This window comes from Meriones unguiculatus, chromosome 6, assembly GCF_030254825.1.
Source record: "Meriones unguiculatus strain TT.TT164.6M chromosome 6, Bangor_MerUng_6.1, whole genome shotgun sequence".
In the NCBI taxonomy this organism is placed as follows: Eukaryota; Metazoa; Chordata; class Mammalia; order Rodentia; family Muridae; genus Meriones; species Meriones unguiculatus.
Genome location: NC_083354.1, coordinates 64,271,076 through 64,286,134, shown reverse-complemented (window position 1 = coordinate 64,286,134; position 15,059 = coordinate 64,271,076). Strand labels below are relative to the sequence as shown.

Here is a 15,059-nt window from a genome sequence, read left to right as displayed (position 1 = left end):
TTATCTGGTGTTGCTGTCTGTGCTTATAAAAGAAAAACAATGTCTTTTAAAGTGTCTAGCACATCTGTGCAAATAGCAGAGTTACCTACAATATTGCCTGTGTTTCAACGTTTTAATAAGCAGTCTTTGAACATTTTTACAGATAGTACATATATAGCTCACTCTTTGCCTAGGTTAGAGACTGCAGGTCAAATCCAGATATTTTCTCCTGCTGGAATTTTATTTTTACAAATTCAAAATTTAATACAAGAAAAAAAACTTTTATCTTTTTTTATAGGACATTTGAGGGCTCATTCTAATTTGCCAGGACCCCTGTTTAAAAAAATGCAGTGGCAGATAAAGCCACCAAAGTTTATTGTTCACAGTTAAAAAGAGCCCAGGATACCCATAACATGCATCATCTTAATAGTCAAGCCTTGAAATTTAAATATAGGTTGACTAAAGAACAGGCCCGTACTATAGTCAAAGCTTGCAATACTTGTCCTCAGTTTCAGCCTCTTCCTCATTTGGGAGTCAATCCTAAATGATTGGTTCCAAATAAGATTTGGCAAATGGATATTATTCATGTTCTTAAATTTGGAAAATTAAAATATGTATGTGTTTGTATTGATACCTATTCTGGATTTATTTTTGTCACTCTCAACTAGGAGAAGCTGAAATAAAAGTTATTGCTCATTGTCTAGAGGCTTTTAATGTTCTACGAGTTCCTAAGCAATTAAAAACTGACAATGGAGCAGGATACACTAACAAATCTTTTAAAAGATTTTGTCAACAGTTTCAAGTTTCTCATATAACTGAAATACCCTACAATCCTCAAGGACAAGGCATGCTAGAGAGTGCCCACTAAACAATTAAGATTTACTTGCAAAAAACAAAGAAGGGGGAGCCACTCCCCTGGACACCTAAATTTAAAATAAATAAATAAATAAATAAACAAACAAATAAATAAATGAATAAATAAATTTGGATAAGCATGGTAAATCTGCAGCAGATAGATTTTGGCATACAGAAACAACAACAACCACAACAAAAAACTTTTGCTAAAGTAAGATGGAGGAATCCTTTAACAAATCAATGGCATGGACCTGACCCTGTATTCATATGGGGACGAGGAGCTGTGTGTTTTTTCTTCAGGAAAATGATGCAGCTTGATGGCTACTGGAATGCCTGGTGCGACAAGTGGATGAGGAGTTTTCTTCTGAGAATGATAATGATGTCGAAGAAGACCCCTCCAGTCAAGATGACTACTATGTGCTGCCCTCAAGGAAGAATGTTGTTTTTACATGGACTATTCCGGGGTTGTGAAAGACAGCATGGCTTAAGTTAGAGAGGGCTTAGAGAGGAAAAAAAGACAGAGAGAACAAGAGGAAAGTTGGTTTCATAATTGGTTTTCAGTCTCTCCCTGGCTCACTACTCTCCTCCCTTCAATCTTAGGACCCATGGTGGGCTTCCTTCTTATATCCTTAGGCCCATGGGCCATCAAAAGGCTTAGTAGCTTTGTAAAACAGCAAATAGATTCCCTGGCATCTAGACCCATACAAATTCATTATCACAGACTTGATTTGGCTGACAGAGGCTTAGCTGAGCCAGAGGAAGACTGGTAACAATCCATCACATGGGTGTTGATTGTTTGGGTTTGGCTCTCATGAGAACAATATGAAACTCAGATAAATGCTTGCCTGATATAGCATGGGCACCACAGGGATGTAGGACAAGGTACTGCAGGGGAGGACCCCAATTGTAAGGCAGGAAGGGAAAATGTGTCAGCAATATAGTTTACAAAACAATCACCCTGTTATGTTTTATAAACTATATTGCTGATACATTTTCCCTTCCTGCCTTCTCCCTATAAAGTTGTGTGAAATTTTTCAAATAAACAAGAGCGAGATCAGATTATAGACTTGTTCTCATTCTTTGTGTCTCTTGTTACCACCCCTTTCTTTTTGCTTCTCCTTAGGAACCCGTTGTACTCCCGCTGTACGGGACAACCAAGAACAATGGCAATAATCTGTATAGTTTGAAGTGCTCCTGGAAACTCTGACCAACCCCTTGGCCTTTTACATGGAAACCTATGGCTTCTGAGATGAGCATCATCTTTTGAAGCAGGCAGTAACTCCAACTGAACACGAATACACATACACACATACACACACACACACAACACGAACACACATACACACATACACACACACACACAAATTCTACATGGCTTTTTCAAACATCTTTAGTGTTCATTATTCCTCTTCTCACCTCTTCTGTGCCACCCTCACACATTTCCCCACTTAATTTAATAGCAAGCCATTCTATGTGATGTTTAACATATCCGATGGGTATAAATGTTTGGGAGTTTATACACACACGCACACCTAATCATTGTTGATTCTATGTTGGGATTTTTTTGGTTTCTTTGTTTTGAGACAAGGTTTTTCTGGCACTTGCTTTGTAGACCAGGCTGACCTGAAACTCACAGAGACCCACCTGCCTCTGCTGTGTTGCGATTTTTATGTCAGTTGTGGTATATATGTATTTATCTCAAATGCATAATTATGCATTTTAAACTTGGCTAAATTTTGACCAATATGGAATATTATTAAAGGATTGATTTTTATAGTTAAATGTCATATGTATGTGTATCAGGTTGACAATGTTTACTTCTTTATGGGTTTGAGACAGGGTTTCTCTCTGTAACCTTGGCTGTCCAGATGCCCTCAAACTCACAACAGTCCACCTGCCTCTGCCTCACTGAGTGCATGGATTAAAGGGTTGTATCAACATGCCTGTCTGACAATGTGGGCTTCTAATGGTTACTCCTCCTTGACAGTATGACTGGGAGGGTGTTTCAGAGAGTTTCAATTTCAGAGAGGTTCAAAAGACCCACTTTGAATCTGGGTGATACCATCCCAAAGGCTTATGCGGAGTCCTATTACAGTGTGGTAGCATTAACATACACCTTATTCTTCTTTCACCACACATCCATCTTCCTTCACTGCTACTACCCTAAGATGATGGACTCTGCCTTCAGACCATGTGGTGAAAGAAACCTTTCCTTCCTTGAGTTGCCTTTGTCAGGGATTTTGTCACAGCAACAAGAAAAATAAATAATAAAATAATAATAAATAATAATAAAATAAAAATAAATAAAAAATAATCAGATGATTTTAAATATTTCCTGGGTTCATTTGTCTTCTTGATTTTTAGGATATGGACTCTCTACCTGCTCCTTGTCCATTCTGTTTGTGTGTGTGTGTGTGTGTGTGTGTGTGTGCACTTTTCCAATTTCACATTCTGAAAATACTTCTGCTAAATTTGTAGCAGTATTTTGGTATTTTCTATGGATCAAACATGAGATATTTTACTAATTTTTTCTTCTTTTTTTTTTTTTTGCTAATTTTTAAAAGCATTAAAGTGTGAGAGTATTTCCAGCTGATGTAAAAACTACAAAAGTTAATATGAAGTTTTCTCACTCATCTTTACTTAGACTCCCATGCTACATGAGACAGCTTTCAGAGTGAGGGGACATTCTGGAGGCAGAATGCTTGCCTTTCAAATGCAATGCTTTAGGGTCCATAGCTAGCATGCTATCCAGCATAAACCACATACAGAGCTTACTACATATTTCCTCCCACAAACAGCATTGTATCATGTAATTCCAGCTGAATGATCAAGCCCAGAATATTCGTCTCTATGTAGCACAGTTATCTCATCTCTTAGCACCATTCACATTTTTCCAATAACCACAATGGTACCTTTTTAAATATAATTTTTTATTTATTACAATTTTTTCCTTTGTATCCCAGCTGTAGGCCCACCCTCCCTTCCCAATCCCACCTTTCCTCCCTTCCTCCCTTCCTCCCTCATCTCCTCCCATGCCCCTTCCCCAGTCCATTGATAGTGGAGGACTTCCTCCCCTTCCAGCTGATCCTAGCTTATCAAGTCTTATCAGGACTCTCTTTCATAGTCTTCCTCTGTGGCCTGGTCAGGCTGTTCACTTCTCAGGGGAAGGTGATTAAAGAGCCAGCCACTATGTCAGAGACAGTCCCTGCTCCCCTTACTAGGACGCCCATATAGAGACTGAGCTGTCATGGGCTACCTCTGGGCAGGTGGTCTAGGTTATCTCCATGAATGGTCCTTGGTTGAAGTGTTAGTCTCAGAAAAGACCCCTAGGCCCAGATTTATTGGTTCTGTTGTTTTCCTTGTGGAGATCCAGACCTTTCCAGGTCTTTCTATCTTCCCCTTCTTTCATAAGATTCCTTGCACTCTGCCCAAAGTTTGGCTATGAGTCTTAGCATCCACTTTAATACCCTGCTGGGTAGAGTCTTTCTGAGGCCCTCTGTGGTAGGCTCCTGTCTTGTTCCTTATTTTCACCTTTTACTTTCTTCTGATGTTTATCCTGTTTGCCTTTCAGAATGAAGATTGAGCATCTTCCCCAGGGTCCTCCTTCTTGATTAGCTTCTTTAGGTGTACAGATTTTAGTATGCTTATCCTATATTATATGTCTAATATCCACTTATAAGTGAGTATATACCATGTGTGTCTTTCTGCTTCTGGCATAGCTTACTCAGGATGATCTTTTCTAGTTCCTATCATTTGCATGCAAATTTCATGATTTCCTTGTTTTTAATTGATGAGTAGTATTCCATTAAGGTACCACAATTTCTGTATCCATTCCTCAACTGAGGGGCATCTAGGTTGTTTCCAGGTTCTAGCTATTACAAATAAAGCTGCTACAAACATGGTTGGGCAAATGTCCTTGTTGTATACTTGAGCATATGTTGGATATATGCCTAGAAATGGTATAACTGGATCTTGGAGGTAGCACTATTCCTAATTGTCTGAGAAAGTGCCAGATTGATTTTCATAGTGGTTGTACAAGTTGAAATTCCCACCAGCAATAGAGGAGGGTTTCCCTTTCTCCACAACCTCTCCAGCATGTGTTGTCACTTGAGGTTTTGATCTTAGCCATTCTGATGGGTATAAGGTGAAATCTCAGGGTCATTTTGATTTGCATTTCCCTGATGACTAAAGATGTTGAACATTTCTTTAAGTGTTTCTCTGTCACTTGATATTCCTCTATTGAGAATTCTCTGTTTAGCTCTGTACCCCATTTTTTTTTATTGGATTACTTGATTTGTTGCTATTTAACTTCTTAAGTTCTTTTTATATTCTGGATATTAGTCCTCTGTCAGATATAGGGTTGGTGAAGATCCTTTCCCAACCTGCAAGCTGTCATTTTGTTCTGACGACAGTGTCCTTTGCTTTACAGAAACTTTTCAGTTTCATGAGGTCCCATTTATTGATTGTTGCTCTTAGAGCCTGTGCTGTTGGTGTTCTGTTCCAGACGTTGTATCCTGTGCCAATGAGCTCAAGGCTCTTTCCCACTTTTTCTCTAACAGGTTTAATGTGTCTGGTTTTATGTTGATATCTTTGATCCACTTGGACTTTAGTGTTGTGCAGGGTGATAAATATGGATCTATTTACATTTTCTACATGTAAATATTCAATTAGACCAGCACCATTTGTTGAAGATGCTAACTTTTTTTCATTGGCTTTGGCATCTTCGTCAAAAATTGGGTGTCCATAAGTGTGTGGGTTTATTTCTGGGTCTTTTATTTGATTCCACAATGGCACCTTTTGTAGCAGAAGAAAACAAATAATCTTATGAAAAATCTGCCAGTATTGAATGAAGCAGTTAGCAAACTTTCTTCTTTAGAGTATGTTAATATCCAAATTAGATTTTGTTGAAAAAAATTCTATAATAAGACAAAATACTGACAAGAAGAAACCCCAAATGGGAACAAAATTCCCAGATATTTTGGAGCTGGTCACCAAGAGATAATTTCTCTAACATGCACAAAAAACTCATAGATAATGCAAGAGACAAGAGACTAAGAGCTAAATCAGAGAATATTTAAAACAACATTCAGCTTCATACAAAGAAAAATAAGGAAAATTGTCCCTTTTTTATGAAATGGGTACATCAAAGTAAAACTAAAAATTAGATATCTAAGTAAAACAAACTTAAAAGTGTAGAAACAGCTCCTATGAACACATTCAAGGGTTTGGTGGTATCACAGCTATTTGGAAATTAATGTGTCAGTGTCTCTTAGGAATAGCACAAAAGTGCCCGTGACTAATAATAACGATATTAATAATGATACTCTTCTTAAATAAAGCTTCTTAGACAGGAGCTTAACTTGACTGTCATCTAGGAGGCTCCATCCAGCAGTGGATCGAGACAGATGCTGGGACTTGCAGCCAAGCATGAGGTGGAATTTTGGAGGTCCTGTGGAAGTGTTGAGGGAAAGATGGAAGGACCAGGAGGGGACAGAAACCCCACAAGAAGACCAACAGAGACAACTAACCAGTCCCATGGGGGCTTCCAGAGACTGAGACATCCACCCAGGAGCATGCACAATCTGGACCTAAGCCCCCTGCAAACATGTAGCTGATTAGGGGCTTGATCTTCATATGGGGCACTTGGTGAGTGGTGGGGGTTGGGGACTATTTCTATCATAGACTTTATTTTCTGATTTTGGATCACTCCCCCTGGCAGGGCTGCCTTTCCTGGCCTCAGGGGATAGAGATATGCTCAGTCATGATGTGACTTGATGTACTGGGGAAGGTTAATATGGAGATCCCCTTTTCTGGGGGGAAAAGAAGAGGGAAAGGGAAGAGGGAGTGTGATGGGGAGTGAGAAGAAGGAAGGAGCCATCCTTGGGATGTAAATAAACTAATAAAAAATTTAAAAAATACTTCAAAAATAAAAGAATAGCACAGAAGCTAGCATTTGAAGGTTTAAATTCCGTCTGTTAAATCCCGTTTGTTAACAGGTATCCTCTCACCATGGAGATGATGCAGCTATTAACTGCTCAACGGGAAGGACTAGGGTTATCAGGTACATACTCCATGTGTCTGAAAAACTCCAGGTTAGATTTTTGTTTGCACAAAAAGAAAAATTTTTTTCCAAGAAAGGTTATTATAAATTAAATACATCAATAGTGTAACTGTTCAGGAGAAAGAAGAGGCCAGCTGTATATTTTCTTGAAGAAATATTTACAGGAAACATAACTGTACACAATTATAAATTTTGCTGAACTTGTAGAAACTGGATGACACCTAACATGGCATGTAGGAGCTGGAGTCATGGAACTCTCTTGTGAGTAGAATGTGTCAAGTGGGCTCTAGGGCTGTGGTGAGCAGCTTTAAATATGTTTTAATTTAAAGAGTACATTAATTGCGCATATTAAGGGATTGCATTGTGATTCTTTCACACATGCATATTATATGCTTATATCATATTCATCCCTTTATTATCTACTTCCTCCTTTTCTGCTTTCTTGTTCTTCTTCTCTTCTCAATAATTCACATTTTACTGATTCCTCTTTGTCCCTTGATTTCATGTGAAAAAAAAAAAAAACAACATGTAACATTTGCCTTTCTGAGGCTAATTTTCTTAAGGTGACATCTGTTCCTTCCTTGTTTTACATTTTCACACTAATGGCACTTGAAGGGCTGTAGTGTCAACATATGAGGAGCAATAAACAATAGCATGGAGCTGGAGAGCTGGCGCAGCGGTTAAAAGCAGGCAGTGATCTTCCAGAGAATCCAGGTTTTACTTCTAGCACTCAGTGTTTTCTCAAGCCTGTTAGTTACTCCACTCCTGAGGGGTCTAATGCCCTCTTTTGACCTTTGCAGGTACTTTACACATGTGGTGCACATATATGCAGAATAAAATAGTCATACATATAAAATTAAAATGAAGGTGTACACACACATACACCTTTCAGATATATTTTCTCATCTTCATCTATACATTGCCTAATGTAACATAAAAATTTGTATAATATGACAAATCTAAATTTTTTAAAAAATTGTTTCTTATTAGATAATGAAGTCTGTAAGAAAAATGTTATGATAAAATGACTAGTGATTACTCCACACTGGAAAAGTCAGTTACAGGACACTGCTGCCTTAGCATTCTACAACAGAAATAATCTTTACACACACACACACACACACACACACACACACACACACACACACACACACAGAGGCATTTGGGGCTCCTACCAAACTTGGAGGTAGCTCTCTCTTACCACAGCAGAGTAAAAACAAGATGAAATTAGGCTTGATATTACTAATGAGAACAAAGGAGCAAATATGGAAAAGCTTATTTCTCGAAATGTAAACACATTTCCTCCCCATAGCACTGGACCTTGGAGGGAGGTCCTGAAGCCGAACCAAATGGAAGAGAATGAGTAAGAGATGACAAATGTGCACGGCAAGGTGAAGACAGTCTGGGTGGCTCTGTCTTCAGGCAAACCTTTCAGAAAGTCCTGAGCAGTATGGATATGCACCACTTGTCTCTTATGGCTATGAAGGATATGCACATTTGAGCAGGACATGATTTTGAGGCTAACCTGGTCCTTTGAGTCAGTGCTAGAACAGCTGTTTTCATTAGTTGCGACTAAGCACAACAATTTAGGATTTTTTTTCAAAGAAATAATTATTTAAAAAAATTATTTATTCTTCTCTCATATATTTCATCCCAACCACCATTTCTTCTCTGTCCACTCCTCCCAGTACCCCTCCATCTCCATTTGTCCCCAGATCCACTCATCCTCCCTTTCCTTTCAGAAAAAAGCAGGCCTCCCAGAGAAACAACCAAACAGCATAACAAGAGTCAATGAAACTAGGCAGAAACCCTCATGCCAAGGCTGGATAAGACAACCTGGTAGGAGGAAAAGGGTCTGGAATGCAATAAAATGAGTCAGAGAGAACTGACTCCCAAACTTTTTAAAAACAGAATGTAGGAAGAAGAAAAAGAAAACAGAAAATCCTCTCTGGGAGCAAAGCTGGGGATATCCCAGTTGCAGCAGCAACAGTAAATTTATTTTAGGCATCTTGAAACAAACATCATCCCCTGCCGTTTCCTCTGGGCATTTGAAATAAAGTTTCTCATTCTGCCTAGCCCATGTTTGGGTGACACTTGTAGTGGGAGTTTTGTGACACTATGACCCCATGACACTAGATAGAGAGAAAAAGGATAGAGAGGAAAGGAGGCATCATTATCCTTTGACTACTCCTGCTGATAAAGGGCTGCAAGTTCTTGAGGCAAGTTTGATCTTCACAGTCAAGATACCTTTCTTCTTCTTCCTCCTCTTCCGATGGACCCATTGACATAAAGGTCGCCTTCAAACTTGAAGCACAAATACATACACTCAAGCACACACATATAAAATAATATTTTTGAAAAGCAGATCCAGTAGCAGACATTTCTCATATCAGGTCTCAAAATGTGTGGAGAATGAAGAGGATCTGTAGGCACTTCAGGGTCACCTTGCCTGAAGTATAAACTGTTAAACAAGAGAGACTGTCTCAAATAAGGTGGGAGGTAAGGACCAAAGGCCTTCTACAGAGGCACTCATTAACTAACAACAGGACACGAAACTCACATGAAACATAACACACAAGAAACACAGAAACATCAACATTTATTTACTAACAGGAAATAAGATAATAGCCAATATTTAGAATCTTGGAAAACGGCAGTGATAAAAACTGACTCGTCTTTTTCCTTACATGCCAGCCGGATGAGACAACAGGTGGAAGGGACAATCCAAATGTTAAATGAAGCATCCTCACTAGCGAACACATGCTTCTTCATGTACAGATAAACATTGAGGCGAAGCCCTGTTAGCCTCTGAGGGGAAGGTCCACACTTCATTCTGATTTGTGGAAATTCCTCATGTGACGGTGGAATGTGGATGACTGGCGGAAGCTGTGGCTACACAGAGAGCAGATGTAGGGCTTCTCTCCTGTGTGAATCCTCTCGTGAGCCTGCAGGTTGGTCCTGTGGTTGAAGGACCTTCCACACGTGCTGCACAGGAAAGGCTTTTCTGGCTTGTGTCTGACCTCATGAACTTGGAGTTCTGAGCCTTGATTAAAGCCCTTCTGGCACTCAGTACAGAAAAGTGATCTCTTCTTCCCGTGTTTTCTCTCGTGGACAGAGAGGTTACAGAGATATTTGAAGGTTCTGGGACATTCTTCATATTTGTGTGGTTTGGAGTCTCTGTAGAGTGTACCCTGGTGAGCATCCCATGTGGAGTTTGCCTCATGATTCTTGCAAAAAGGGACAGGCACAAAGGTAAGCTGCTCTGGCCTGGAGAGAAATCTTGACACCTCCATAGACAGACCTGTAGAAGAAGATGCCCATGGGGACCTGGAGGCATCGCAAATTGCTTTTCTAGAATCATGAGGAACTCCATATGGAACACCTCCCTCATCAGGCTTGGAATGCTGCTCTCTCTGGATAATAAGGGAATCTCCCTCATTTGTGATACTGCTAACATCACTATTTACATCAGCAGTGTTCCAGGAAGGGTGGTGGCCATCTCCAGTGTCTTTAGACTGGTCTATCCTAGAGAGAAGCACTGGTTTCACTGCTATAGGGACATCTTCAGAAGCAGGTGCTCTCAGGGACTCTTCCTGCAATCTAAACGGGCCTGGACTTGATTTTCTGACACCCTGAGTAACTCTGTAACAAAGACCCCCCTCTTTGGGCTCAGGATACTGTGCTCTCTGGACAGTGAGAAGGGAATCCATCGCAGTTCCCACACTGTTAGCACTGCCATTTCCTTCAATAGCGTCCCAGGGACTTTCGCAGCTATCTTCACTGTCTTCATGTCCTGTGGGAATAAGACACGCTATAAAACTGTGCCCAAGTAGCGATCCACACAACACCCTCTTCTGTCCAGTTTTCTGACTCACCCGCTGCCAAGGACATGTGTTGGAGCAGCTGCAAGGATGTCCTTGCATTCTCTTGTGTTGGAGTTATTGCTGATTGCTGTTGTTTCAAAAGCATGATGACTTCCTTTAAGGGCATGTTCTCAGAACAGAGGGCTTCCTGCCCCTGCATGGAGACATGGACCTGTAAACCAAGCCAGATGACCATTGTTAATGAATCTGTGGATCACAGAAAATCTGCCCTCCACCTGCTTATAAAGGATCCCTGGACTGATTCTGGATTAGCTCTTCTGTCTACCCCTCATCTCTATCTTGACATTTGTAAGTTCTGTTTTCTAAAGCCACTATACACACTATGTTGAGTCACTGTGCCTAGAGAAATCATAAGGTTATGTTTCTGTAGTGTCTGGCCAAAATGTTTTTCGTAACTAGTTAACACATCAAAGGAGAATTTGATGAAGTTGGGCCAATCTGGTAAACAAGGACTGGTCCCTTTATGAAAAGCTGCTCATTCTAGCAATGTGAAGGATGTCACAGAACATGGCCCACAGAATCAAGTAACCAGGGCTTATATGGCCTCATAGAAACTGAGGTGGCTATCACGGAGCCTTTATGGGCCTTTGCTAGGTCCTCTGCATATGGTTGTGTTCTGGTTGTGGTTGTGTAGCTTGGTGTTCTTCTGGGTCTCCTGGTGGGAGCGGTAATGTCTCTTGACTCTTTTGCTAGATTCTGCTAGGATTCTTTTCCTCCTACTGAGAAATATCTTACAGCCTTAATATGAGGAGATGTGCTTAGCCTTAATGTGCTTGTTATTGCCGTCTTGGTTGATATCCATGGGAGGGCTGCCCTCTTCTGATGGAAAATGGAGGAGCAGATCTAGGAAAGAGGAAATCTGGGAGGGAAGGAACTAGACAGAGAGAGGAGGGAGGGGAGATTAAAGTCAGGATGTAATATATGAGAGAATAAATAAAATTTTAAAAAAAGATAGGATGTTCATTGTTCCAGGGATTTCCCTCATTCCTCAACACTTCATATTCATAAACTATTACCAAATGATTGGCTTAGGGAAAAAGAGACCACAGCTGGGCAGGACCAATCAGGAAAATGGGGAGTCTGGATAAAGGTCTGGCCCCTAAAATCCTATAAAAATCTGACTCAGAAATTCCCTGCTGGTCTCTTATCTGGGGATCCCCTTTTCTCTGCTTGAAGGGATCTGTCCTAAATTGTCTGTCTTTTTTTTTTTTTAAGTGTCTCTATGGAGGGTATTTCCCATTTCCCCATCAATCTGTAACTACTTACTGTCACTCCTTCAGCTGCCCCCAGGATCTATAGCTATTGTTTTGTGCCCAGAACCCTTTGCCTCCCTAGATGCATTCTCTGGTTCATGGCAATGCTACTCTAGAAAAAGCCTCTACTTTAGTTTCTGATCAGTGATGGACCAGCCTCACTCCATCTTAAGAGCAGAAACCATCTTATTGCAACTTCAAAATACCGTTTTCTGTAAAACTTGAATTTGACTGTGTCTTGACCCATTTTCTGATATTCAACATGTTCTGAAGCCTATACTCTGACAATGTCCTGACCTCCACCCTGATAAGATAAATTTTGAAATGTTCAAACAAATTCCTACATAAACAAAAGTCCCCAAACCCTTGGATTCCCCTAGTCTTGCAGTTTTTTAAGCTATATGAACTCTACTGCCTCTTTGTTCACTACTGTTTTCTCAAAGCCCACTTGAGGGAGACAGACATGCCTGACAGAAAACAAAGCTTGCTTCATTCAACCAAAAATATGGCTGATGGTTTTCACTCTCATTCATTCAGTGGGATTAACTATAGGTAGTTGTTATTTTCTGTCTTGGGTCCTCAGAATCTCTACATTAATTGTACAGCAGCTACCACTTTGATGTCATGACCTTAGATAGGATGTCAGTGGGGACCCCCCTTGTCATGTCACATTTCTGTGTGAATGGATTTTATTTCTAATACCTATAATTTTTGTCTCTCTCGTTGAATTTTAGTCTTAGACAACTACCTTGGCCAAAGATCTCCTTAACAAGAAAGCGTTCATTGTTTAGGGGGGGTGGTGCTGCTTATTTATTATTTACTCCTTAACAAAACTCACAACTGTATAAAATGAGTCCATCACCTTCACTGTCTGTAGAAGATGCAGACTGCCTCTACTCTTAGGAGCATGACTAGATATTACAGCAGCAGTTTACTTGGAATTCAGTTTCATTCAATCATGAAATTCTTTGGTTGGTTGGTTTGTTTCCAGACAGGGTTTCTCTGTGTAGTCTTGGTTGTCCTCAAACCCAAAGAGATCCACCTGCCTCTGCCTACCAGAGTGTTGGGATTACATGAGTGTGCCACAAAGCCTGGCTCAATCATGAAATTCTTAATTTAAAACAAAGTTCATGTGTGAAATTGGAATAAAAGAAATTGTGAAATGAGAACTTTTAAATAGAATAAAATAACTCAACAAACAAACAAACAAACAAACACCCCCAAACCCAGCAGGTTGTGGTGGTCCACACTTTTCATCTGTCTTTTGAGAAGAAGAAGAAGAAGGATAATTTACAACTGAGTTCTAAGCCAGCCAGGGTTATACTATGAAATTATGTCTCAAATGGGTGGAAAAAATCTCGCAAATTGAAATCAAAACCAAAAAAAAAAACACCAAACCTCTAAAACACTAAGAAATGATCTGTATAATGACTTCTTCTAATGTATGTATGGGTTGTTTGAAAAATTTCTCCACCTTGACCATTTCTGTCAATGACTGAGAATTATGCAAATCTAGAGCCTGAAAGAAGAACCAATGTAATTACATCTATATTAAGTCTTTCCAGATTTGAACACTTGCACTGAAGCACCAATACACATCAAGGCATTTATTATAGGTGTGTTGTATTTCAACATCAGAAACCTTTCATTCTGCCACCACAGTATTCTAGACAAGGTACTTTTAGTAATCAGTTTGGAAAGCCAGGTAGTTACTTCAATCCCCAGTTTCTGCCTCCCAGGGACAGGAATTACAGACTAGTGGTGGGAGCCAGATTTTTAGGTGTGTGCTGAGGTTCTCAGGTGTGTGCTGAGGTTGTTAGGTGTGGGTACAGTTCTCGTGATTACAATGTGAGCACCTCTCTGACTGAGCCATCGATCAGACCCAAGACATTTCTTCTGAAACTGAAGTCTTGCCCAAACATCAACTACCCAGTCTTACGGCCACCATACAAATAAAATAAATTTAATTTAGAACCATCAAACTATTGCTACTTTCTGATTTATTCATGCCAATCTACCGCAGTGGATATTCTCTCTTGTAACAATTTGGAGGGGGAGTTCAATTTCACTAATAATGAAACCATAACACCTGCTCCCAATGTATCCTTCAATGAGAATAAATGTCTTTCTTCCTTACTTAGCCATCCCTCCCCAGCCACTCACCATGACAGGAGCCTTCAAGCACTCATCAGTCAGACCCTCCATGAATCTCCCCATGTTTCTGCCACTTGATTCCCACTTTTCTTTCAAGGCGACCTTGTCCTTGTAGAGCCCAGTGATGAGAAACTGCTCCAAGACCAGTTGAGAAATCATCTGCTTCTTGCTCTGCTTTTCTGGCTGCAACCATGAGGTAAACATCTCCCACAGGCTTTGGAGCTCCTGCTTTGCCCAGGAGCCATTGTCATTTGGAGGAATATTGAGCTGAGAATCTGGGGAGTTATAGGTGTCTTCCCCAGACTGCACAGCAGAACCAAGGGTGGGAATAAACTCTAGATTGCCGATTTCAAGGTCATTTGGTGGTGACTCAGGATTAACGGTTTCTTTGAACTGTGAAAGCATTGTGGTGAGAATCTTCAGAAAGATTCAGTTATGGTAGTTTGGTATCTGACTGCTGCCTTGTTTCAAGAAATGCAGGGATGTGAAAATGCTACAAATTAAAAAGAAAAAATATAAAATATATGCATAATTAAAATTAAAAAAATGGGTGAGAGTTTCATATTCACCTGACAGTTGCATTACTACACAAGCAAAAACATGCAAGCAAACAAAACATAGGAGAGATACCTATCTTGCTGATTGAATTACAGACGGAATCCCAACTCAGCCCCAGTTCTGCATCTCTAATGGGATGCTTGATGGTCTCCTGAAAGGAAACCACACCCTAAGCAAGCATAGTAAGGCACTGTGGTCAAAGGGGACAGTACCACAAGGCTGCAATTCATTCCCCATGATTCTGATCCTGTGTTCTCACATATGGTTCATTTCAAACCTGTTAAAATTTCATACTTTCCAGAGAGTTTTAGATCC

At 40.1% G+C, this 15,059-nt stretch overlaps 1 protein-coding gene across 1 annotated transcript; it reads right to left on the bottom strand.

Moving 5' to 3' along the window:
• Positions 1-9,723: 9,723 nt before the first annotated feature.
• On the bottom strand, positions 9,724-14,591 carry LOC132654869 (zinc finger and SCAN domain containing protein 4F-like). The gene is made up of 3 exons (XM_060386144.1): positions 14,196-14,591; positions 10,771-10,930; positions 9,724-10,688 (listed from the first exon to the last, which is right to left on the bottom strand). Exons 1-3 carry the CDS (start codon positions 14,589-14,591, stop codon positions 9,724-9,726), a joined length of 1,521 nt encoding a protein of 506 aa, XP_060242127.1.
• Positions 14,592-15,059: the final 468 nt, after the last annotated feature.